The sequence below is a fragment of the Cyprinus carpio genome, chromosome A20 (assembly GCF_018340385.1).
Source record: "Cyprinus carpio isolate SPL01 chromosome A20, ASM1834038v1, whole genome shotgun sequence".
Classification (NCBI taxonomy): Eukaryota; Metazoa; Chordata; class Actinopteri; order Cypriniformes; family Cyprinidae; genus Cyprinus; species Cyprinus carpio.
The window spans coordinates 22,903,434-22,928,446 of NC_056591.1; the positions used below are offsets into that span (position 1 = coordinate 22,903,434).

A 25,013-nucleotide genomic window follows, 5' to 3' on the forward strand; every position below is an offset into this window, starting at 1 on the left:
TCATGCCACTTTCAAGCTCAGTGTTTGATAACTAATATGCTGTCACTTTTTCTTGCAGTGATTGCTAAATTTAATTTATGATGTGATATGATCCTACAGAAGGGAGTGAGAAGATGGTTAGAATCATACAAGAATGTCTAGAGTTTTACATTTTCTGAAGAAAGTGTGTTTTCCTATACTATCGCTTTCAGAAAAAAAAGGTACAAAAGTTGTCACTGAGATGGCACTAATTTGCCCTCTTTAGGGGTAAATAAGGTAAAAAAAGTGTACCTTTCCTTTAAAAAGGTACCATCTCAGTTACAGCTTTTGTACATTTTTTTTTGAAAGTAAGTGTTTTAATTGGTTGCTTACACTCTTAAAAATAAAGGTTCTTTATAGGCATCGATGGTTCCATGAAGAAACTTTAACATCCATGGAATCTTTCCATTCCACAAAAGGTTCTTTATAGTGGAAAAAGGTTCTTTAGATTTTAAACTGTTCTTCACACTAAGTAAAATGGTTCCTTTTAAAAACTGTTCAATGAAAGGTTCTTTAGAGAACCAAAAATAGTTATTCTATGACATCACAGTGAATCCACATTTTTGGAACTTTTATTTTTATAAGTGTACACAAGTTTATTATTTTCTGGTCTCTAGAGACTTCTCCTCAACCAGACTCATGATTTGAGGAATCATTCACAAACACTGCAGGATGATGCACACTGCAGTAACTTAAAATCCATATTGTTAGACGTTTGTTTAGATCACTAACACTTACAGTGAGCAATAGTAATGATTACGTTTAAAGTATAAAGGATATTCAACTGTTGGTGATCTAACACTCTTCTGCTATTAAATATGACTGTAACTGGCCACATTATTTGACTGTTCCCTGGATAATGGAAGAACTGCATGAGCCGGTGAACGAGGGAGGTTTTGGAGGACATCCAGTCCGTGCCTGCTGAAATGACTCTACTGGAGCTCTGCAAAACATCCCAGCCTGAGCCGTCCACCTTATTCACCCTAACCCTAACCCAATCTGGAAGTTGTCCAGTCCTTTGTGTTCATTCTCAGTAAATCAAACAGAACTGATTGCCATTTTTCCCTTTCAACCTCATGTGACGTTTCTTAAACCAATAGTTCACTCAGTGATGATAATGTCTTTATTTACTCACCCTCATGTTATTTCAGTATGACTTTCCTTCTTCCTCGGAGCACAAAAGGAGACTTTTTGAAATATCTTCACGTCCGTTTTTGAAGCATAAAGGACATAAACCTCATTAGTCATTATAATATGATAAAGTGACTACTGTTTCTATGGAAATGCATCAGACAGTAAACGTTTATTAATTGCTACTCAAGAATCTTTCATTTCCATCATGTTTCTCAACCAGACAGTGAATGAGTGTGTGTAAGTGACGTTCGTCTGCAGTGAGTAATGTGCTTCTGGTGACAAAACCACATGAGAGCTGGATTTGTTACAAATCATATGAACATTCAATAGTTTTAATTCTCTGTTCAAGAGAGTCTGTGTGCAGCTCATAACCATCGAATGCCTTAAGTCTCATAATTTCTCCAGAATTCTTTGCTCAATGAAAATTTATCTAAAAATAACTGTTCTCTGGTAATCAAGAGTATGTCACAGACAGTGTTATTTTAGTATTATCCACTAAAAAAGAAGAAGAAGAAGTTTGCTGGGATTAGTCAACACTACTTAAAATTCAACATTAGAATAAGTAATAATGTGTAAACTTAAAATGATCTAAAAAATTTGTTTAGTTAACTTTAGCTTAAGTTGGATATTTAGGTTATCTCAAATTTAAAATTACAATTTCAGCACTTTTTTTTTTACAGTGTATGATAATATTAATAATATATATATATATATATATATATATATATATATATATATAAATATATATATATATATATATATATATATATATATCCCTAAATATCTTTAAATTATTTTATTCTTATTTTAATAATTTCAGTTCATTACCAAGACAACATTTTCATTTTTTTGGTTTAAGATTTTCATCAAATATTTATATTTTATTTTTTTTAAGCTTTATTTTTTTTTATTATTATTATCTAAAATAATTGTAATAAAATGTATACAACTATTTTTAATAGCTATTAACAATAGTTGTTAATAATAAATTGATTATAATTAATAGTTATTAAAAGTTTTTTAAATAGATTTAGTTACAACAATAACAACTCTGATTAAAGGTCATACAATATTAAACATTACTTTAAATTTCAATGTTTTCACTTTTTGAATCCATGTAGCCTACACACATTTCATTTGTAAAAACTGTACTTATAGATGGCATTAAACATATTTAGATTTGCAAATCCATAAATATTTATCTTCAGAATTTTTTTTGGCTTCTAAAACAGAACAAAATAGGTAATGCACCATTTATGAAAATAAAAAGAGAGAAATTTGTATGAATTAGTCAAGTTCCCATAACTCATTCCAAGTCTGAACCTATAAGCTTTTCTACCATTTTCTGACTTTTTTGCAGCTTGATATAATTTACTATGGCTGAAGCTCAAAGGACATCATTTATTGCTGAATAGAAAACTTGGGAAGATCTTATACAGATATTTCTGCTTGTAGTGAGAACATCTGGTTTATTCTGGAAGCAAAAAAGACCAAAAATAAAATGTAAAAAAGACAATCCAAGAATCTGATTTGATTTCTAAAATATCTTGTGTCTTAGCATCTATCTTCTTTTGTGCTCTGCAGAAAAAAAGTCCTTCAGGTTTGGAATGACATGAGAGTGAGTAAATGATGACAGATTGTTTAATTTTTGGCTGAACTGTATTTCCAGGAACCAAATGTGTGATTGGGACAAAGTAAAAAAAATATTGGAGGATTCGCAATCTGAAGATTTGTGTATGTTCTCCGATATGGCGCACAATAGTGTTTTTGTTTGAGCGACCCAAGTTCAAATCCGGCTCTGGTAATCTCTGAACCCAGATCTCTATATTCTTCCGTTCACCGCTTTACTTTTCAATAAGGAACCCAAAAAAAAACAATTCAAAATATAGTTTCCTGTTTTTCTCAATTCACCAGGTGTGAGTGAATACAAAAGATTTTGATTGCTCATCTGTGGATGCTCTGCAGTGAATGGGTGCCGTCAGAATAATAATAAAAAAATGTTGTGATGTTTTTATCAACTGTTTGGACTCTCATTCTGACGGCACCCATTCACTGCAGAGGATCCATTGGTGAGCAAGTGATGCAATGCTGCATTTCTCCAAAACTGATGAAGAAACAAACTCATCTACATCTTGGATGTGTGAATTTTCAGCAAATTTTCATTTTTGGGTGAACTGATCCTTTAATGATCATTGGTTCTGTTTATACTTTGATGCATTTGGCACACACGTCCATATACAGCAACTTACAATGATTGCACATTCATGTGCATTCTCTGCTAATCAAACCAGTAACCTTGACTCTACCAGCTGAGCTACAGGAACACCTTAACACAAGCCAAACACAATGCTTTTCCCTATAGACATATTTATTTTACTGGACAAGTATATATATAGAACTACCCTTTCCCTAAGGAAGTTTACTTTTTCCTGATCTAATGATGATTTAAGAACTATGGTTTTAAATAACTGAACAGCATCTGCATGCTCCCTTTGGCCAAGCTATTGTTTTTAATGATGTCTCCTCTGAGAAACAGCATTGAAAATCATTTTGTATTAGACATCATTTCTCAACGGTGCTCTAAAGTTCATGGATGTATTCATGGAAGCTGGTGACAGGTTGTTGATGTGAGCTAAACACAATGCTAACACAAAAGAACTGATGCTCTGGGATTTGTTTGTAAGCGTATTAATAAGGAATTTTACACTTATTAGTGATTTATATTTTGGTGTTTACTTTTGGCTACATTTTGCAAGTCACATTTGATTTTGGTAGAACTGCACAAAATAATTTCTTCAGCTTTGACATATTACTGAAAGTGACTGTATTGAAAATGGCTATTAGGAAAGATATTCAAATGTATATTGCATGTCTTGATTTATCCATCACGTATACATTTAATTATAAATTTAACCACACATTTAATTAGAACGTTTTAAGTATTTCATGTAATCTGCGAAACAATCTGGAAAGTGGAAAGCAAAAAAAAAAAAAGAAAGAAATCCTGAACATTAAAAACAGATGGGGGTTTTGTTTGTTGATTCTTTATAATGCTGTAATCTGAAATAAAGACTGAAGATTTAAGAATCTAATTCATCCAATGAAATGAAACCAACCTTCTCAAGACTTTATAACTGTTACAAAATCAAAAAGTAGCTTATAAACCTACTTTAGTGTAGTTCCAGCAGTTTGGAGATGCAAAACAGTGTTCAACATTTCTTTAATGGGAGATGCACACATACGTTTTTAATATATAGCTGAAGTTTCACAAATAACATAAAAGTGCTGAAGATAATAACAACAGCATAAAGTGAAATTTTATGGAATGTGCTTTGATATTGGCAATTTGGGAATCAGTGGAATTGTTCGACTAAAATAAGTCATGTCAGAGACACTTTTCACCTTCTAATTAATTCCTCACGGATAAAATCAAGTTCCACCTTTTTTGTAGTTGAATAAGTCAAGTATGAGATTGTGCTCACTTTGAAAAAAAAACCTAAATTAAACGTTACGTTAAAAGTTTTTGATTTAAAAAGCTCAAACGTAATTTTAATGAATTGTTGACATCATATTTATCACTGGATCAATTAAATATTGTGTGTTATGTAAACCTACATTTCTGCATTAATTGATTTTTTTTAAATACTATTTTTTTTAATAAAACTCAACATCACGAATGTTATTATTCAAAACAGATCTAGTTTAAATGGAGAGCAGATTGTCAAAACATGCTGAAATGCAGAAAACTCGCGCTTGCAGGCTGAGGATGGTTGTAATGAACAGGGTTTTATGCCGTGCCATTTCTGTTTTTGGACAAGAAGCTGGCATTTTCTCTATGAAAGCGGTTTCCTCAATCCATCTTCCTGCTGTCACACACCGGTCTTTTTCAGAGTTTGAAGGTTCGTTGAGGGCAGGCATCCGGTGAGCAAAAGGGATCGTAATCCACGAGCAGTTAAAGAACGTGAGCATTTAAAGTGGCAAAACTAGTGCGAGCTTGTAATAAACAGAACTTCACCATCCACTGCTGTGGACGCTAATACAGTTTTTAAAGTGAACGGGCTGTCCAGTGAGACACCTGGTTATACAGCTCTATTTGGATGTGCTAATGGAGCAGAAATTACTCAAACTAAAACACAGTGTCATTTCATGATCACTCATCTGGATTTGTGTAACGGGACCATCTGCTCTGAGACAGGAGGGCTTTCCAAACTAAATCTGAATAGTTTAGTGTAGAAACAATCTGTTAGTCTTTCTCTGGAAATGAAGATGTTTGTCCAGGATTTATGTGGATTCGTTCTTGTTTTTCTTAAATTGTTCTTATGTTTGGTTCCAGGGGGAACATAAACTTATTCAGTTTATGAAATGTATACCTTGGTATCACTTTGGGTTCAATATGGCTGCAGGAGTAAATTGACCAGAAATTCAGTAAAACAGTAATATTGTGAAATATTTTTATAATTCAAAATAAGTGTTTTCTATTGTAATAATGACAAATGTAATTATTTCTGTGATCAAAGCTGTATTTTCAGCATCATTACTCCAGTCTTCAGTGTCACATGATTCTTCAGAAATCATTCTAATATGCTGATTTGCTGCTCAAGAAACATTTCTGATTATTATCAATGTTGAAAACAGTTGCACTGCTTCATATTTTTGTGAAAACTGCGATACATTTTATTTTTCAGGATTCTTTGATGAATAGAAAGTTCAAAAGAACAGCATTTATTTTAAATAGAAATCTTTTAACATTTTAAATGTCTTTACTGTCGTTTTTGATCAATTTAGTGCATCCTTGATGAATAAAGCTATTCATTTATTTACAATAATAATAATAATAATAATAATAATCTTACTAACACCAAACTTTAAAACTGTAAGGATTACTTTAAATAAGAAAGTTTCTGACAGCAGCTACACATAAATCCTTTGAAATGAGTAAAGTTAGAGGCTGATGGGATATCCAAACGATTGGAATGTGAAATGTGATTCATGGCTCAGTCCTTCCAATACAGATACGCTATATATTCCAAAAAAAAAAAAAAACATTATGTATGTAGCACAAGACAGCTGCTTATGTGCCAAATGTTAATACTTCGAGTTAAGGAGTTACAGAAGTTTAAAAATGACAATCACATTGCATTAAAGAATTAAATGGTGCAGTCAGTATTTTTTCAATAACTGTTACATGTTTGTAATTTATTACAGGCCACAAACGGACATGTACTGCGTGGTATGAAGACCATGCCCCAGTCATTTCCTCCCATCAGTTTCAATCTGTCAGAGAGACCAACTCCAGATAGAAGAGCAGCAGCCGCAGCGCTTTATACTCAAGCCAAATCACATGATGTTCTCGCTTTGAGAGTTTTTATGGGCTGAGAGAGTGAAGGAGATGCCTGTGATTCTTCCCGGACAGCTCATTCATTTGAACATAGGCTATATCAATAGATTTTGTTTTCTCGCACATGCAGTGCTTTAGAGTAGCTGCGCTTTATCTCAGTCTAGTTCAGTTGCACAGTCCTGTTTTCTCTTGCAGATCAAAACTTTCTTAAAAGCTGGAAGCACTTTGCAATAAGGATTCATTTATTGACATGAGTTAACTAGGGCCTATACTAGTTGACGAAGGAAGTACAACCTCAGTTGTGCCTTTCTAAAATTAGGCTATTTTAATATTCCAGACTCAGACCCAGTGTTAACCAAAACAATGATTTGATATTTTTGTGTTTGCTTACTTTTAACTGTTTCTTAAGTTGATCTGTGTTTTATGGTTGAAAAGCCATAAATCAGTGATGATATGTAATCATTAAAAACCCATAATCCAAATAATTATAATAATCCAAATTAATAACAGTGTAAATGTTCAGCTGTTTTTAATGCTTTAAACTTTTTAAAATTGTAAACAGCTTTAAAAAATTGACTTGGCATTTTATAAACCTTAAAACAGTCAATGGAATAAAAGAGCTCTGCTGTTTTCTATATGAAATGCATTTCAGAGCTTTTTGTTTTGGTATGAAATTATGTAATTAAATTATTTCACTGCATGGTGCATCACTAATGGGTGATGTAATTTCGTAAAATGTGGCGACATCGTCATCGTCATCATGTATTCTTTTTCTAATTATTTTTGTTTTTGTGGTAACATGGCAACCAAGTGCGGTCTCCACCCAAACAGCACCTCGCAAACACTGATGCTCTCGCTGCATGCTGTCATTATTGCAGCTTCTTGCGTCACGCCGGTACGTAATCAAACAACAGTCATCCACTGTCACTTGTGCTTCATCACTTTATGTCACAACCCCGGAGAATACACGCTGATTTAACTGTGTTTCCTTTTGTTTTCACATCCCACAGTTCTCCTCGCTGATGCATGCCGATGTTTCTGAGCTGTGATTGAGAACAGATGCTTAGGCCTCTCGTGGAAAAACAGAGATTACTGGGTTCCAAGAAAACCCCTACAAACACTGCCATTGCAAAACCTGATTATTAATGCACATGCGCAGTAATGTCACACCGCATGAGCCGAATATCTAATTTTATGTCCGTACGGGTCCTCAAAGCATGCATCAAGGTTGCATTCAATTTCTTTCCATTATTGCTTCATTTTTGATGATTAGTAGCAATAAACTTTGAACACATCACTCTGAAACCATGAGACACTAATGCCAGTGTTGTCAATAAATCCTCTTGAAGTTTGTTTGCATGAATTCTTAGAGGTGCATCTCATAACATCTTGCAGGATTTTATGGCAGCAGCAATGTGATTAAAAGTGTTGAAGGAATAGTTCACTAAAAAATTAAAATGTGCTTAAAATTTACTCAACTTCAGGCCATTCATGATGCCTTCATAATAACTTCTAATAACTTCATACCCAATTGAACTAGTGCCTGTAATCTGACCCAGACTGAAGCTTGAGCAGAAGCAGCAGGTCCAAAGACCTGTTTTGGAAAGAACTTTAGTTTTCATCTGGTGTCAGGAAACAATAAAATGTATTATCAGTTATGGAGCTGTTAAGACCATTGTGTCACATTCCTGTAAACAGAATGTTAATCATTACGAAAATATTGAACTAACTGTGTGGTCAGTCTGAAAGAGAAAAACATCAAAAAAAAAGTGAGCACTGAGGAGATTAGATAGCACTCAGTTTGAGAAAAACAAATAATTTGGGTGAGGACAAAGCTGCAGTTTGAGAGTTGCTTAATTCACATCAGCATGCCATGTAAAGACTGCGGTAGTGAAAATGATCTTTGGCAGAACATGCATTTAGATATTAGGCCTCATACACAATCCAACCAACATCAATCCATCTTTTTAAATTACAGTGGCTCAGTGTTGATTTCAGCACTCATATAAATGTCAATGGTCCGATAAAATACATGTTTGCAACACTTTCCAGCACTTACCCACACAGATATTTTAGTTTTAGGAGTAGATGCATAATATTCAGTCACAAATAGTAAAACATTGTCGTGAAATGTGCATGTGGCTTTATTGCACAACATGCCTTACAACTGATTAATTCTGCATCGTTCCCTCAGAAAGCAAAGAAGCACAAAATTTGTACAGAATGAAAAAAATGTACGACTCTGAATGGGTTCAATGTCCTTCTGACCCTTTGTAAACTAAAAGAAGAAGCCACCGCCAAAGATCACATCACACAAAGTTTCCTTAAAACTAATAAAATCTCATTTCCTTTCGCTGTTGGTCAAAGGAAGCATCTTCCTGTCTCAGACAGAGATCACTGCTGACCTGAGCTAAACCCTCACAAGCAAATTAAACTGAGGCCTGTTACACCATGACAGCATGGCCTTTGTTTTAAAGCCATGGAATCCTGGGTTATTAACTTAAATTGATTAGTTAAAAAAGTTCAGTAAGACCTCAGTTTATTGGTTTAATGGGCGAAACCAGTTCACACGAATTATCCTATCAGTTATACAGAAATCTGAGCACATCATTGCAAAATGAAGTTCCTTATGCAACACATTTGAACAGATTGTTCTCATCAAAAAAACTCAAGAACATGCATGCAATAAACATGCATTAATGGTGAAGTGTGTGGATCCTGCATTAATAGTAGCACCAGACAGATTTGCAAAAGTAGCTAAAAGAAAGAAAAGTTAGAATTTTGGATTAACAAAGCCATTTATGGATTTGAAGTATGAAGGGGTTTTTTTTTTACTGTAGACCTTGTAGTTTGAGTACTTTGCCAACAGGAAGAGTCAGTTAGAATTTTCAATGGAAGTCTATGGGATTTAAATCTAACATTTTGTGTATCTAGTTGCAGTGATTAAATTAATTAAATTAATCTCTAAGTAAAATGTACAGGCTTAGCCTGAATCTTTCAAATGCATCCAGTATTTAACTCCTATCACTGAATGCTATTCTTCTGATTGGTGTTAAACAGACCTGTTGGCTTCTTGTTAGGTGACAACATGATTAAATCACATCACCCAGAGTCACTTTAAGTTGAGTAAAGCTATTGGGTTACAAGGAGTTCTGGTTTTTATAAAGGATAAATGAAGCAAGCAGTGGGTTTAACACATAATTTGATGCTGTTCTTTTGCCATCTAGAGGTCATCTGAATAATCACCAAAAGAGCTGTAAAGCTGGTTTCACCTCTTTAACCTGAGTTTTTTCCTAACTGCTAAACAAAACAGGTTTTTCGCTTGTTTATCTCTTTTATAATCTCTTTTGTGTCATGTAAAGGTTGCAGAACACCCCACAGAGTCTGTATACACACACATCACATGTATTCGTCCAGCAATTTATTCAGACCTTAATGTTTGAAAGACTTTTTCTGGATGCAAGTTGGGAATTTTGAAAATTCATGCAAAAAGGAGAAACTACTTGGATATGATGAGGAAGATTATGACACACTGAAATTAAATGTTTATTTATATCTATATTTCTGTTAATTTAATTATTTAATTGTCTTGCACTGTAACCTACACATTTCTCTACAATTTACTATGGATTTTGTATATTTCATATATTGTACATATAAACTTATAGCTTAAAGTAATCATTTCAATGATATATTTGTGTATATTGTTTGCTTAATATTTTATAAAAATCCAGAATCCAAATATAAAGTGTTATACACAAAATACCTAAATCAAAGTAAAAGATTTTTTTTTCAAAGTATTTGTGAATATATATATATATATATATATATATATATATATATATATATATATATATATATATATATATATATATATATATATATATATATAAACATACATTAATAATGACATATATTCAGTTATATATTATTACATTAATTGAATATACGTGAATTGATATGTGATGTTTAAATTCGAGTAAAGCATTAGTTATATGAATCAATTATGTATGTAAACATATATTTATTTTATTTTCCTAATACATTTGATAAAAATCCAAAATCTAAATATAACATTTTATACACAAAGTATCTAAATCCAAGCATTTTATATATATATATATATATATATATATATATATATATATATTTATATATATATATATATAAAATGCTTTAATTTAAATAATATAGTAATATATCATTGAATATATGTAATTATTAATCTTTTGACTATATATATATTAGTCAAAAGATTAATAATTACATATATTCAATGATATATTACTATATTAATTAAATATACATACATTTTATATGTATTGTTTACATGCAAGTTAAAATAATAATTATGTGAATTAATGATATATGTATACACACACACACACATATATATATATACATACATATATACATATATATAGTTTAATATTCCTAATACATTTTATATATATATATATGTATATTTAATTCATAAAAAAACAATGTGCATTGTGTGCGTACTGCGTAGCTAATATAAATAAAACAATAAATATAATATAAAACATCGAAATTTAAAACACGTTTGCATTTAATTATAATGTTATTTTTATAATAATAGTATAATAATTAAAATTACATTTATTTATGAGTGCATAATATATTAACAGATATTTAATAATAATAATAATAACATAAAGCATATCTTCAGCACATGCTATGTCGGAGTGAGGAGGAGCGATCGCTCGTGTGTTCCTGTTACTGTAAGAACACGTCAGCAGTAGAAACCTCACTCTCACAGCACTTTCTCTTCCTGCTTACAACTTTGTTGCATGCACATGACACTTTATGAGGGTGAGTAGCTCGCGCTTTACAAACAACCAGACGTAGGCTACGACCAAATATCATCATCATCATCTCTCGCTTCGCTTCACGAGTCGCGTGTTTATTCCGCGCTTTTAGATGAACAGAACGCACTCGTGAACTTCTCTGGACAGAGCGATGTCCGTGTTTCACCTGAACGCGCGCTCGCTGTGAAAGTGCCCGGATTATGTCCACACCAGACCTGTGACAGCAGCGTATGATCCACAGCTTTCCATTTCCAGGGTGCTTCGGCTGTGAAAATGAGACTCCGGTTGTTGAAGAAGAACTTTATTGCGTTCCTCGTCATTGTGATTGTGTTTGTAGTGTTGTTTTACTCCATAAGACGGACTAAAACTGAAGCAGACGTGGAGATGACAGAGAAAGAGGTCTCACAGACTGCTATAATGGTTAAATTTGACTACGGGACCATTGAGAACATGAGGAAGTCTGTCTATGACAGCAACTACCGGCAGTTCATTCAGAACGGAGACAAGTTTCCATTGGATCCCGATGGGGTTGTCGTCGTGCAAGTCCACAATCGTCCGGCGTACCTCAAAATGCTCATACAGTCCTTAGAAAAAGTCACTGGGATACAAAACACACTCGTGATATTCAGCCACGACTATTTCTCCGAGGAAATCTCTGATATAGTCAAAGGAATCGGCTTCTGCAGGGTCCTCCAGATTTATTTCCCCTACAGCATACAGCTGTATCCCAACGAATTCCCAGGACAGGGTCCTCAAGATTGTCCGAGAGACATATCGAAGGAGGACGCCGTTAAAAAGGGCTGTTTGAACGCGGAGCACCCGGATTCGTACGGACACTACAGGGAAGCGTCCATCACCCAAACCAAACACCACTGGTGGTGGAAGCTGCATTTCGTGTTCGAGCGAGTGCGGGTTCTTCGGGGATACAACGGATTTGTCGTCTTCATCGAGGAAGACAACTACCTTCTCCCAGATTTCCACCAATACTTAAAATCCGTGATCGAGCTCAGGAAAGCCAAATGCGGGGATTGCGACATCCTCGCCGTAGGCAACCATGACGGTTTATCAGGCTTCCACGAGCTTTCCAGCAAAACTGAGACGGCGGGATGGCTGTCCACCAAGCATAACATAGGAATGGGCATCTCCAGAGAGCTCTACTACAAACTGATGGGATGCAATCATGCATTCTGCACCTATGATGATTATAACTGGGACTGGACCCTGCAGAACTTGTCTGGTACGTGCATCTCGAAACCTCTCAAGGTTCTGGTGGCTCGTGGAAGCCGGGTTCTTCACACCGGAGACTGCGGCCTGCATCAGAAGGAGGATTGCCGGCCGGAAAAGGCTCAGGAGAGGGTGGATGCGGCGCTTAAAGAGGCACAATCGGCTCTTTTCCCACCGGTTTTGACCTTGACCGACCTCGGGCCGGTGGAGCATCAGCCTCACATGAAGAACGGAGGATGGGGGGACGTTCGCGACCACACGCTGTGCATCAACTACGCAGCTCGACTCTGAGCTGGACGCTTTCACTCATGACCGATTTAAGTGCCATTCACAATATCAGGGTTACGTGTTGCAGGTTAAAGGTTTTGCTTTCACCAAAAATAGGAAAATGTGAGCTATAATGGTGTGAATATTGTGCTGAACGTGGATGAATCTCACAAAAAACTGGTTGAATTTTCCTAACAAAATCAAAAGACAAAAAATTTGAATGTTTTACTCTACTTTTTTTGTAATTCTCATACTAAAAATAAATAAATTTAAATTTTAAGTTGTAAATAAAACAGATTATTTGGAGTATGTTTTACAAGAAAATACTTCAATCATGTTTAATTCAATGTGTTAGTGCCTGTTTTTTGTAATTATTTGTGAAATTTACTAGCAATTTCTGAGTAAAAGTTGTTTCAGAAAATTGCTAGTAAATTTCACAAATTATTACAAAGAAGCATTAATTAAACACGTTTTTCCTGTAAAACGAACTCCAGTAATCTTACAACTTGTTTATATTTTATAGTAAAAATCTACTATAATTTTATTTTATTTAAATGACCATGCATTAAAGTAAAGGCCAGTGCACTGTTATAAAATAAGTTAATAAAACAAATATTATTGAAACACATTTTACAAGAAAATATTATTTCAGTCTTACTACTTCAAAAATTTCACATTTAATTTGACGTGCGGTCTCTTTGTAATTAATTGTGAAATTTACTAGCAATTTCTGAGTGTAAATAGTTTCTACACCAATTTTTTGGGGTGTACAACAAATAACACCATGATAAATGAATGCTTCACCATCTAAATAATGTATCACCGATTTTATGATAATGAGAATTTGTAGTTGGAATGTGGTTTATTGTGTTGAAAATGTCACATATTAATAATATGGTGCTAATAATAATTGATAAAACTGGCTTCATTTTTATGCATAGAGCACAGAAATATGTTAAAAAATCACTTCTTGTCTGGTTTTGTTGTGAAATGTGACCTGAATATGTTTCCTGAGATTCATTAGCCCATGTCTTTAGGAGATTTACATCATTTAAATATTACTGACACTGCTGAACGTAAGGAAAGTGTTCACATCGCATGCATTTGAACAGTTTCTTTTTCCTGTTAAATAAAAATCATGAACCTTCCAGCGAACAGCATGCAGACGAGTTTATTGTAAATAACAATAGTTTTAAAGTAACATTCCTTCTGTCTTCCGTTACTGGCGTTTCTTCAAAATAGAAGCTCTTTCGGGTTGTTTTATATTTTTTAACATTGGGACATATTTTGGTGGTGTATGTGAATATGTGCCTTATAAACATTCTTGCATTTGTGCTTTCCATCCTTTCTAATAATCATAATTAGTTTTTTTGACATGTTGTGTTACACTGTGTTTAATATCTCGTGTAGTTGTATGTGGAAGACAGGAATGACTGCACAGTATTTTGCATGCAACTTTTAAAGTTTCATTATTTTCATCATCAGTTAAGCAGGTTTGGCTGCAGATCACTGTGAATCGCATGCAACTTTCCAGCTTTCCCAACTGAGACACTCAGAGGAAGTTGGGGTCACAGCAGCATTAACTTGCCAGGGTTGGAAGAATTATAAGTTGTGAAATGTTACATTTACAGCCTTGACATGATACCAAAAAAAACTCACCTTTGTGCTTGGATTGGAGAGTTTTGAAGAAACAAAGGTGGACCTCGTGTTTTTTTTTCCCAGCTGAACTTCTCTGTGTGTTTCCTTTCTGTGATTTCCGTTATAGCTTTATGGAGGAAAAGCTGACATGCTCGAATGTTTTTGTGGAAATGGATCTGAAATGCATTCTTTTATTATGTTTTGACTAGAGTGAATACTGCATGTGTATGTGCGAGCGAGAGAGAGAGAGAGAGAGATTGCTTGCTCTAGTGATCCGAGAATGAAACGTATGTTTGTTTTACAAAATCAAATCATAATGCTATCTCTAAAAGCCATATTCATATATGTTCTTTAAGCTTTGAGCCAAAGATGCATTGATCGCCTCGGCATGTTCAGGAGTGTATATACTGAATCACATCTGTGTAATTCTGTTGCTCTATTTTCTCTGATTTAATGAATTTATGAATAAGGGGTACTGCTTTTAATGGTTTTCTGTTGTTTTTGAGTGTTTTAAAACCATATCATATTCTGTATTTGTGTCTGTTTAATGAAGTATAAACATCTTCAGTTGCACCTGACTTGTGTTTAGACACTGGCAGAGCATCGATATTTTATTAGACTGTCAAATGATGATGTTTTGAGAAAGGAATTTGTAAATGGCTTATAATCACCTGGCGTCTTTCTGTTCTTTAAATTTAATTATATGCATAACCATGACGTGATTCTTTCATTTGAAATGGAAGATTTATAGTTTATATAATATTTATAGTATATATTTATATCTATATATACATATTGTACATATGAAATGCTAGGCTAATTGAGACACAAAGTAAAGCAAGGCAAAGCAAAGCAAAAAATACAGTAAAGCAAAAAATACAGTAAAGCAAGGCATAAAATGCAGTTATTAAAAATTATTACAACATGGCTAATTCGTCAGATAGGTCTAAAATACCTTATTGAATATTTTAAATGAAATAGCTATTTACTGATATTTATTATTATTATTATTATTATTATTATTATTATTTTAAATGCTAGACATATTACAGCCAATGAACATGACAGTAGTAATTTCCAACATATGGCATAGAAAAATCTTGAATATAGACTGCAATATGATAAAAATCAGAATATACAGTAAAAATAACTAATACAAGTAAAAACTTTTTTTTTAAATAATTATTATTGTCAATAACGCTGCGCACGGCGTTATCACATGATACATGTTACTTTTCTCATCGATGATCGGGATGGGACAATCACATGCGCTTGTGCTTAATCGATGAGGGTTTTAAAAATAAAATGTAATTTTATTGAAACTGCTGCCCCCTTTTCCAATTCTAAGGTAGGTAGTAACCTGTAAAATGTACAACTTTTAAAACATTCTACTTTTAGTTTACAACCGTTACAAACATCCGTGTATTAATATGTTGCTCAATGAAGAAATCGGCTCTGTGAGCCTCAAACCGCCCTCTGGCGGAAAAACACCAACGGTCACAGTCTAAAGCCTTTGCACGCTCAGCCAATAATCTTCAAGCTCCAAACCCCCACAGCCAATCAGAAGTCACGCTGGACGTCACGTGATGCGCGCACGAGCGTAGAGTGGAAGCGTTGCGTCCTTGTGAAAAACTCTTCTGCAGCTTCATGGCGGTATGTGGCGGACAGCAAACAATAACAACAGTATAATTTCACATTATACGAATGATGGAGAAGACTGAAGAGCCTCCTTCCTTAAACACCGAGGAAGAAGGTTCTGAGAAAGACAGAATCTGGTGTTTGCAGCGTGTGGGGAGAGACCGTGACTGGCTGCGTCTGTTCGAGGACTCAGAGGTGCGTGTTTGCTCAATAAATGTGTTTATTTTATTATATTTACAGACTTAATATGACATGCAGCTTTCTGAGGTCAAGTTAAGCGTGATGTGGGGTTGTTTAACTGCACGTTGAGACAACATTGACCTGCAGTCAAACCAACACTTTGTTTTCTTATTTTCATTGCTCTTATATTGACACACATACCTCAGAAAAGCTATTTAACCCTTTAACTGTCACCCCCCATTTTTTTTAAAAAAAATAGTCATTTAAGTGCACTATCCAAACTTAAATTGTTGTATTTTATGAACACTTTGGAATATAGACCTAAGGTTGGTCTCTTTTTAAATTTTTTTTCAAAAAATTAAAGTATCAAAAAGTTATAGAAGTTTAAATGTACTGTAAATAAAATGCGCTATATTAATTTTATTTAATTTTATTTATTATAAATATTTTACATAACAGGTTTTACTCTAAAATTGTTAAAAACATTAAAGCCTTGTGTCTAAATAAGTTATGTTCCAAATTTGAAGTTGATATGAAAAAAACTGAGGTTCCTGTGAGATTTTATTTAGGGCGTCATACCACAAACAGCCACTGGGAGCCATCAAAACTCCTTTGAATTTTGTTTAATGAATTTTTCTCTGGATTTCTCTGTCAATTTTATTTCTCTGTCAAAATATCCTGAGACTCAGACCTTTCCAATGATATGTTTGTTGCCAAGATTATAAAAAGTTTTGATTGTAAAAGACCGTAATGCATTTTGTAATATGACACCTGACACTGCCCACTAAGGGGGAGGAGATTTTAAAGTACCATTTTCATGGTAACGCAATGTCTCAGGATGAATCTTGGGCTTCTAAGCTTTCAAATGATATATGATTATGATGATTACTAAAAGATTTTATAGAGAAAAGGGACAACAACAAAAAAGAGCGCCAAGCGTCCCACAGCTGGGACGGTGACAGTTAAGGGGTTAACTAATTCTGAATTAAATATGAGAGTTTTGGAAATAAAACTATGTTTGTCATAGTTTAATGGCTTAGATATGAATGCATTTCTACTGGATTGAATTCATGAATTAAATATATTACTGCCTTTGGCTCTTCTGTCTGTTTTTAATCAGGTCTCTGTTGGTCGTGGTCTGAATGTGACCCATCAGATTCTGTCGACCAGCTGTCCACTGATGATATCCAGAATCCACTGTGTGTTCAAGAAGAACCACGACGGACAGTGGACAGTGACGGACAATAAGGTGTGGAGTCTGTCTGTCTGTCTGTGTATTTCTGTCTTTCTCACAGGCTCCGAGACAGCTGAAATAAGAAAACATTAAAGCTAAATGTAAGAAATAATAAAAGATAGTCAATATTAATACTATAACACTGGTGCAATCTAAATGTAAAACAGAAGTGAAATAAAATTAAAGGTAAATAGGAGTATTAAAAACAAATGGAAGTGACAAGCACTTCAGAAAATGACTAAAATTAAAAAAAATATTAAAGTTAAATATTAATAGCTATAGAAAAATATTAATAAATAGCATAGGAGTATATTAATAATACTGAAATAACACTGGTGCCATTTAAATTTAAAACAGAAATACAAAAAAATAAATAAATCTAATTTGAATAAAAATATTTTAAACAAAACAAAGACTAATATATATGACACAAGAGCATAAACTAAAATTAGAAATGCAAATTAAAATCATGAGAGTAAAGGCTTATTCAAAGTTTTCCTTAATAGTAGATAAATAATACTAAAATAACATTGGAGGGATCTAAATAAAATTAAAGTTAAATAGTAATATTTAAAAAAAAAAGCTAATAAAAAATGTAACAAAATCATTAAAAATTTAACTAAAATTAAATTGAAAACTGAAAATATATATAAAAACTTAAATATTAATAAATATTATAATTGTAAATAAATAACACTGGTGCAATCTAAATGTAAAACAGAAATAAAATAAAATTAAAGGTAAATAGGAGTATTAAAAACTAATGAAAATGACTAAAATTAAAAAGAAAACTGAAAATACAAAATACACAAATATAAATAATATAAACACAAAGAAAATATAAAAATGAAAGTTAAATATTAATAGGTATATTAAAATAGTAATAAATTGCATAAGAGTATGTTAATAATACTAAAATAACACTGGTGCCATTTAAATTTAAAACAGAAATACAATTTTTTTTTTTTTTTAATCTAATTTGAACAAAACAAAAACTAAAACATATGACACAAGAACAAGGCTAAAACACAACAAATTAAAACAAATTAGACTAAAATTAAATTGAAAACTGAAAAATATAAAAAAGCTAATTAAATATTAATAAATATTATAATTGTATATAAATAACACTGGTGCAATCTAAATTTAAAACAGAAATAAAATCAATTAAATCTATTGAAGTGTTTAAAAAACAAAAGAAAATTACTAAAACTATTAAAAAGAAAACTGAAAATATTGATAAACATTATAATAGTAAATAAATGATACTAAAGTGACACCTAGTGCCATCTAAGTGTAAAAGAGAAATTATAAATAAAAAAACTGACAAAATCCATACCAAGAGTAAAAACAGAAAACATAAAATTATATTTTTTTTATAATAAAACTGTAAATATTAATAAAAATAATAATATAAATAATACTAAAATAACTGCCTTTCTTTCTTTTTAAATGTGTCTATCTTGTGCTTGTATGTATACCCAGAGTCTGAATGGCGTGTGGGTGAACGGGAGCCGAATACCGCCTGGAAGCCCCTGTTTACTGAAGCAGGATGACTCTGTGCGGCTCGGCGTCCCTCTCGACGGCAACCCCGTGGAGTTCGACTACATCCTCGTCCAGAAGAACTTCAGTGAGGTCAAATCCTTCCTATCTGGGAGTCCAAGCAAAGAATCTGGTGCCGCTTCCTTTGGCCAAAAACTGAAAAACTCAAAGCGTAAGTTCGATGGAGACGAGGCGGAGCCGTGTCCCACGCAGCACTCCAAATCCAAGCTGTACCGCAGCTCCGGCCCGGATAAGTCACGTGCGCAGCCGTGTCCGTCCGGGGAACGCCGGGAACCGGATAAATTTTCCTCTAAACCCCTGGAGGAGGACAGATGCGGGGATAAAGCGGGAAGCAGCTCGAGCGGCGGCAGTGACCGCAGTCAGCAGCTGGTGAGCGTGCACCGCTACAACAGGAACATGATGGTCCTGAAGGGCCGCGTGGGCCACACGCAGAAGCGCGCGGCGGAGCTGGAGCTGCAGCAGCATCAGACGCCGGAGCGAGAGCGGGAGATGCAGGATCTGCAGGCGCAGCTGGAGCTGCTGCGGGGTCAGCTGAGGTCACAGCAGGAGCAGGCGCTCAGACGCATGGAGACCCTGGAGAAATCCTTCTGTGAGGAGGAGCGCCGCCTGGAGGTGAGGTCATGGTTTTTGAGGGCGGGGTTTGTATGTAGTGAATGGCTTATTGTATAGTAAAGTGTCCATCATATGCACAATTCAAATCTTGTTTTATGAATAACGTGAATTTGGACGTTCTGTTCTTCACCTACTATATAGTATGCAAGTATTCAGCTTCCCCTACAGTCAAAGTGTACAGATGACCAGTGTTCTTAGATTTAACTGAATCATTTTCATCAAAAATCCTTTTCATTATTTGAAATTAGGCTAAAATAAAATATTAGATGGAAAACGTATGTAATATTGGTTGAGTTTTAAAAAAATGAACATTTGAAATGTTGCCTTGGCAACTGAAATTAAAATTTGAAGTTCTAAAATTACTAAAACTAAAATTAAAAAAAATGAAGCTAATTTTTATAGAATTATATTTTATGGAATGTTTGTATTTTTTATAGAACTAAAGACTAAAATAGAATAAAATGACTTAAACCACAAATAAAAGGAAACTGAAAATATGAAAATGGAAGCTGTTTCAAAATATTAATAAATACTGTAATAGAATATAAGTAATATTGAATCTATATACAATGGCAGGTGAGGTATGGATGAGGATGTTTACTTATATTTATTTATCGAATATATCTAGTTCCCATTACTCTTTCCCATTTGCAGTCCGTGATCATCAAAAAATATTTTTGTTATTTGAAATTAAGTTTAAAAAGTATAATTTAAATGAAAAACTTTAAAAACAAGGAATGTTGCCTTGGCAACTAGCTGAAACAAGTTTAAATTGAAGTGCACAAATTAATAAAACTGTAAAATAAATAAAAGCTAAGTGGTAATTTAACAAATAATAAAATGATAAACAACAACATTTCTAAAAAGAACTAAAATGAAACTGAATATATAAAAATAAAAGCTAGTTCAAAATATTAGTAAATATTATAATAATCTAAACATCACATGAATTTCAGAGCCGTATCTCAATCATTGTGGCAAGGTTCGGATCAGCATATTTACCATATTAATATATAATAAAGCATAAGCTGTAGCTGAAATGTCTTGCTTATCAAAGTTATATGATCTGCTGCAAACTTCACTTGATTTTTCTAAAAGCTCCTGGATCATCTAAATACATTTCTTTTGGCTAGAGCCATGATTTAAAAGATCGTAAAGATGATGCTCATATTTATTATTTCATCATTATTATTTCATTTATAATGAGAGACTGAGGGTCATAATATAAAGCTGTGATAATGTCATCTGTGTGTTTACACAAATATGTTGTTTTCCCAAACTGAAAAAGCACAACAGAACGAGGACGGCTTGAAAAAGCAACTTGTGGAGGCGTTAAAAGAGGTAAGAAAAATAAACAGCACACCATCAATATTTTATGAGCTTAAGCGCGAGTGTTACGTGATGTTTTCCTTTGCTTTGCCAGCATCGCAAAGTTATCGAGGAGCTCAAACACGCTCGAGAAGGATTCAAGGAGGTTCTTCAAGCCAAAGATAAGGAGCTGGAAGTTACAAAGGTAGTTATGGGAAAGATGAGCTAGAGAACAAACATACTGTAAAACTCAAACGGTGAATTTCTGATGAATTTCCTAGCTGTACTTTCCTGCATAATGAAAGTGAAACTGTAAAGTGAATTGTCATAGACTTAAAATGTGTTGTGCATCAAAATCTTCAAGGGTGACTAGATTCACGCAGTATTTTGTGGAAGTGTAATGACAATGCCTAAAAACAAACTAATGAAAAATAACCCGTTTCGTACAATAATTTGTAACCTTCTCTCACAGGAAGAGAAAGAAAAGGCCAAAGCTCAGAAAGAAGAAGTGGTCACACAGATGACTGAAGTGCTGGAGAGTGAACTGCAGTGTAGCATTTGTTCTGAGCTCTTCATCGAGGTAAAAAATAAAAATAAAAAACCTGATGTGAAAGGTCATGAGAGCATATGTAGGAATGACGGGAACAACACTGACTTTTCAAAAGATCAAAATGTTCTTTTCTATAAAAGTTTCAAAAACGGAGTGTAGGTTGACGTAGTGTTTTGTGCAAAAACTCCGATGGAAGTATTCAAAGTGTACACTTAAATCACATCTAAAAGTGTTCGGATTTCATTGCATTAGAGATAAAATATAAAACAAAGTGTTAATGCAAACAAACAATGCTCAAGCTTTTTATCAGATCCACTTTTACTATTATTTTTAGTGGATGCATGAAGTCAGTTCTTAAGTCGTTTCAGAATAAACAACAGTGTTGTTAGTACAGCAACAAATGAACATTTTCCGCAAACTCTAGAAGAGTCCAAAGATGTTTAGTTAAATAAATGGTTTTGATTGGAAAATGCCCTTATTCTTAGTTTCTTTAACCTGTTAACTGTCACCCTGTCACTAAATCCTTATCTAATCATGACAAACTATATATCGTTGGAAAGGTCTAAGACTCCTAAATAGATATTTTACCAATGTTTTTTGTTAAAAGTAATATGTAGGAAAAGTAATAGATTATGTAGGAAAAGTAATAGATTAATTTATGACGAGTGCACCCTCAAAAATCTGCATCATAACAGGAGTTATGACCTTGTCAAAAAAAAAAAAAAAAAAAAAGTCGTCTTCGTTGCCTTTTTCACTAAAACACTTTAGAATTAATCAGAAGTGATATATCAACTGAAAACTTAAAATCTCAAAATTCATCCTTTAAAACCCATTTTAAAATCAGACATTGCATTACCATGAAAATGGTATATCAATATCATGTTATAAAATGTTTTTGTTCATGAATTATAAACATTTTAGTTAGGAAAGTACACTTTCAAGTCAATGTTCAAAATGTGAGTGACAGTTAAGGGGTTAAAACATGCCACTTGTTTTGATATTATGTAATGCAAGTAAATACAGGTTTAACTGAGGCTTGTTCAAAAGTTTGGGGTAAGATGTATTAATTTTTTATGTGTATGAAAGTCTCTTCGGCTTCATTTATTTGAATAAGAATAAAGTAAAAACAGTAATGTTGTGAAATCATATTACAATTTAAAATAATTGCTTTCGGTTGTAATTGTATTGTAAAATGTAATTTATTCCTGTAATTTAAAGCTGAATTTTCAGCATCATTACTCCAGTCTTGGCTATCTTCTATAGTCAGATTTTAGATATCAGCATAATGCTTGGTCTGTTATGCAACTTATTGTGATGTAAAGTGACCAGTCACAGTTTGTTTTGCTTTTATACACCATTTCAGGATGGATTTGTCTGAAATCATGCCTTAAAAAATAGGCTAGGCCCACAAAGTTTTATCCTTTTCCAGTTTTGCGTGCAGTGTGCATCAGACGCTAAGTGTATAGGATGCATCTGCTTATTCCTCTCAACCTTGGACCTCTGTGACCTCTCAGGCCGTGACGCTGAACTGCGCCCACAGCTTCTGTCAGCACTGCATCCGAGAGTGGCGTAACCGCAAGGACAAGTGTCCCATGTGCTGGCAGACCATCACGTCTCAGACGCGCTCTCTGGTCCTGGACAACTGCATCGACCGCATGGTGGAGAACCTGAGCGCCGACATGAGAGAGAGACGCCTGGCGCTGATCAACGAGCGGAAAGGTGAGAGGTGCGTGACATCACTGCGTCTGCCGTCTGATGCCAGTCTTTGAGAAATTATGGATAGTTTTTCAGCAGTAAAGGAATAGTTCACCTAGAAATGAATGTTTGTTGTTAATTTATTCCTCCTGAAGCCATCCAAGAGTTGAGTTTCTTCATCAGATTTGGAGAAATTGCATCACTTGCTCAATGCAAGTGAATGGGTGCCGTCAGAATGAGAGTCCAAACAGCTGATAAAAAAATCACAATAATAATCCACAGCACTCCTGTCCATCAGTTAACATCTGGAGAAGACAAAAGATGAAACAAATCCTGCATTGAGATGTTTTTAACTTTAAACCATTGCTTCTGGCTAAAATAGGAGTCCATAATACCATTTCATCCGCCTCCTCTTCTCTCTGACATCAAAATCCAGCCGCATATTTGTTTAGAGCTGTTTTTAAACGGTGGTTGATCTGTGCAGATTTCTCTCCTGATCCAGCGTTATTATTGATTATGAACTCATATTTTAGCTGAAAGCAACGGTTTGAAGCTAAAAACGTGTTAATGATGCATTGATTGAATTGATGTTAAACTATCAGCTGTTTGGACTCTCATTCTGACGGCACCCATTCACTTGCAGTGAGCAAGTGATGCAACGCTACATTTCTCCAAACTACATCTCAAATTGAAATTTTTGGGTGAATTATTCCTTTAAGGCAAGACATCACAGCTGAATAGTTTAAAGAGATATCACCATACTTCACCAGCTGACTGATAAGAATTGCAAGTTTTCTAAAATATGTACTGCGTAACTGCATAAGGCCAGGTTCATCTTGTTGACATATTAAAGGTTTTTTCCGGAGGGGATTTTGGATTTCTCGTTTAATCACTCCATAAATCAGAAACTGCTGTCACTAGACAGAAAAAAACACATTCTCACCATGTTTTTGGGAATAAATGCTGTATAAAGTCAGTCAGTGAAAAAACAATGTAGTGTCTTTTGCTTTACATCAACGATATAACCAACAGCTGTGCTGCTTCAGACTGTTAAGATCAGGTATGTTCTCATAAAAACAAGTCCTGTAGGTACAAATGGTGCTTTGGAAGTATAAGATCCTGTCTGAAATGCAAAATATAAACTGTGTTCTCAGGTCAGAAAGCAAGCGTCTCTCCAGCAGTCGTGGTAATAAATGACGACAGCGACGACAGCAGCAGCAGTGACGACGATGCGATCTTTCAGAGCGACAGCTCCGTGTTCCTGGACTCCTCCGAGTCTAACGACTCACTGCTTCATTATGCCAGCGATGACGACTCGTCCTGCACTGACGAGGACGATTATCTCTGAGAAACACTCAGACATGCACTTGTGAAGAACACAGGCACAGCTCATTTCTTTTTGTTTCATTTAGCCGTGCTATTTTTTATGTTTGTAGCTCACTATTATTTGTTTGGGCTTCATTGATGAATAAACTTTATAATTATTTTGCACTCAGCCATTTGGATGTTGTTTTAATTCATTAAAAAAGGGCCTGTGCAATACTGTAGATAATTTGAATATGCTTTCATCTACCAATAAGAATGCAGAGCATTTTACCACATTTAAATCCCACAGAATTTCTACAAAATCAGCTCAGAAAATGTGAAAAAGCTTACCTGAAACATACACTTAAAGCGATGACTTCACTTCCGTTATAATAAATGAGGCTGTGTTGATTGTTGCTTGTAACGGGCACAGTTGGTCATTTCCAGTATCTGACACAAGAGGGGCAGGCAGTGTGTTGT

General features: G+C 34.1%; 2 protein-coding genes across 3 annotated transcripts; both read left to right on the forward strand.

The window, feature by feature from the left end:
- The first annotated feature begins 11,240 nt into the window (after positions 1–11,240).
- LOC109050148 (alpha-1,6-mannosyl-glycoprotein 2-beta-N-acetylglucosaminyltransferase-like) lies at positions 11,241–12,976 on the forward strand. Its single transcript, XM_042778174.1, has one exon. The coding sequence runs from the start codon at positions 11,593–11,595 to the stop codon at positions 12,832–12,834; it is 1,242 nt and encodes a 413-aa protein (XP_042634108.1). The 5' UTR covers positions 11,241–11,592; the 3' UTR covers positions 12,835–12,976.
- A 3,054-nt stretch (positions 12,977–16,030) lies between these two features.
- LOC109071983 (E3 ubiquitin-protein ligase rnf8) lies at positions 16,031–24,661 on the forward strand. Of its 2 annotated transcripts, none has more exons than XM_042778175.1 (8): positions 16,031–16,281; positions 17,387–17,515; positions 18,986–19,675; positions 20,954–21,016; positions 21,099–21,188; positions 21,456–21,563; positions 23,048–23,252; positions 24,383–24,661. In XM_042778175.1, exons 1-8 carry the CDS (start codon positions 16,153–16,155, stop codon positions 24,574–24,576), a joined length of 1,608 nt encoding a protein of 535 aa, XP_042634109.1. In that variant the 5' UTR covers positions 16,031–16,152; the 3' UTR covers positions 24,577–24,661. The 2 variants fall into 2 exon arrangements, with proteins under 2 accessions (XP_042634109.1, XP_042634110.1); XM_042778176.1 differs by having other exon boundaries at positions 23,048–23,259; positions 24,383–24,567.
- Positions 24,662–25,013: the final 352 nt, after the last annotated feature.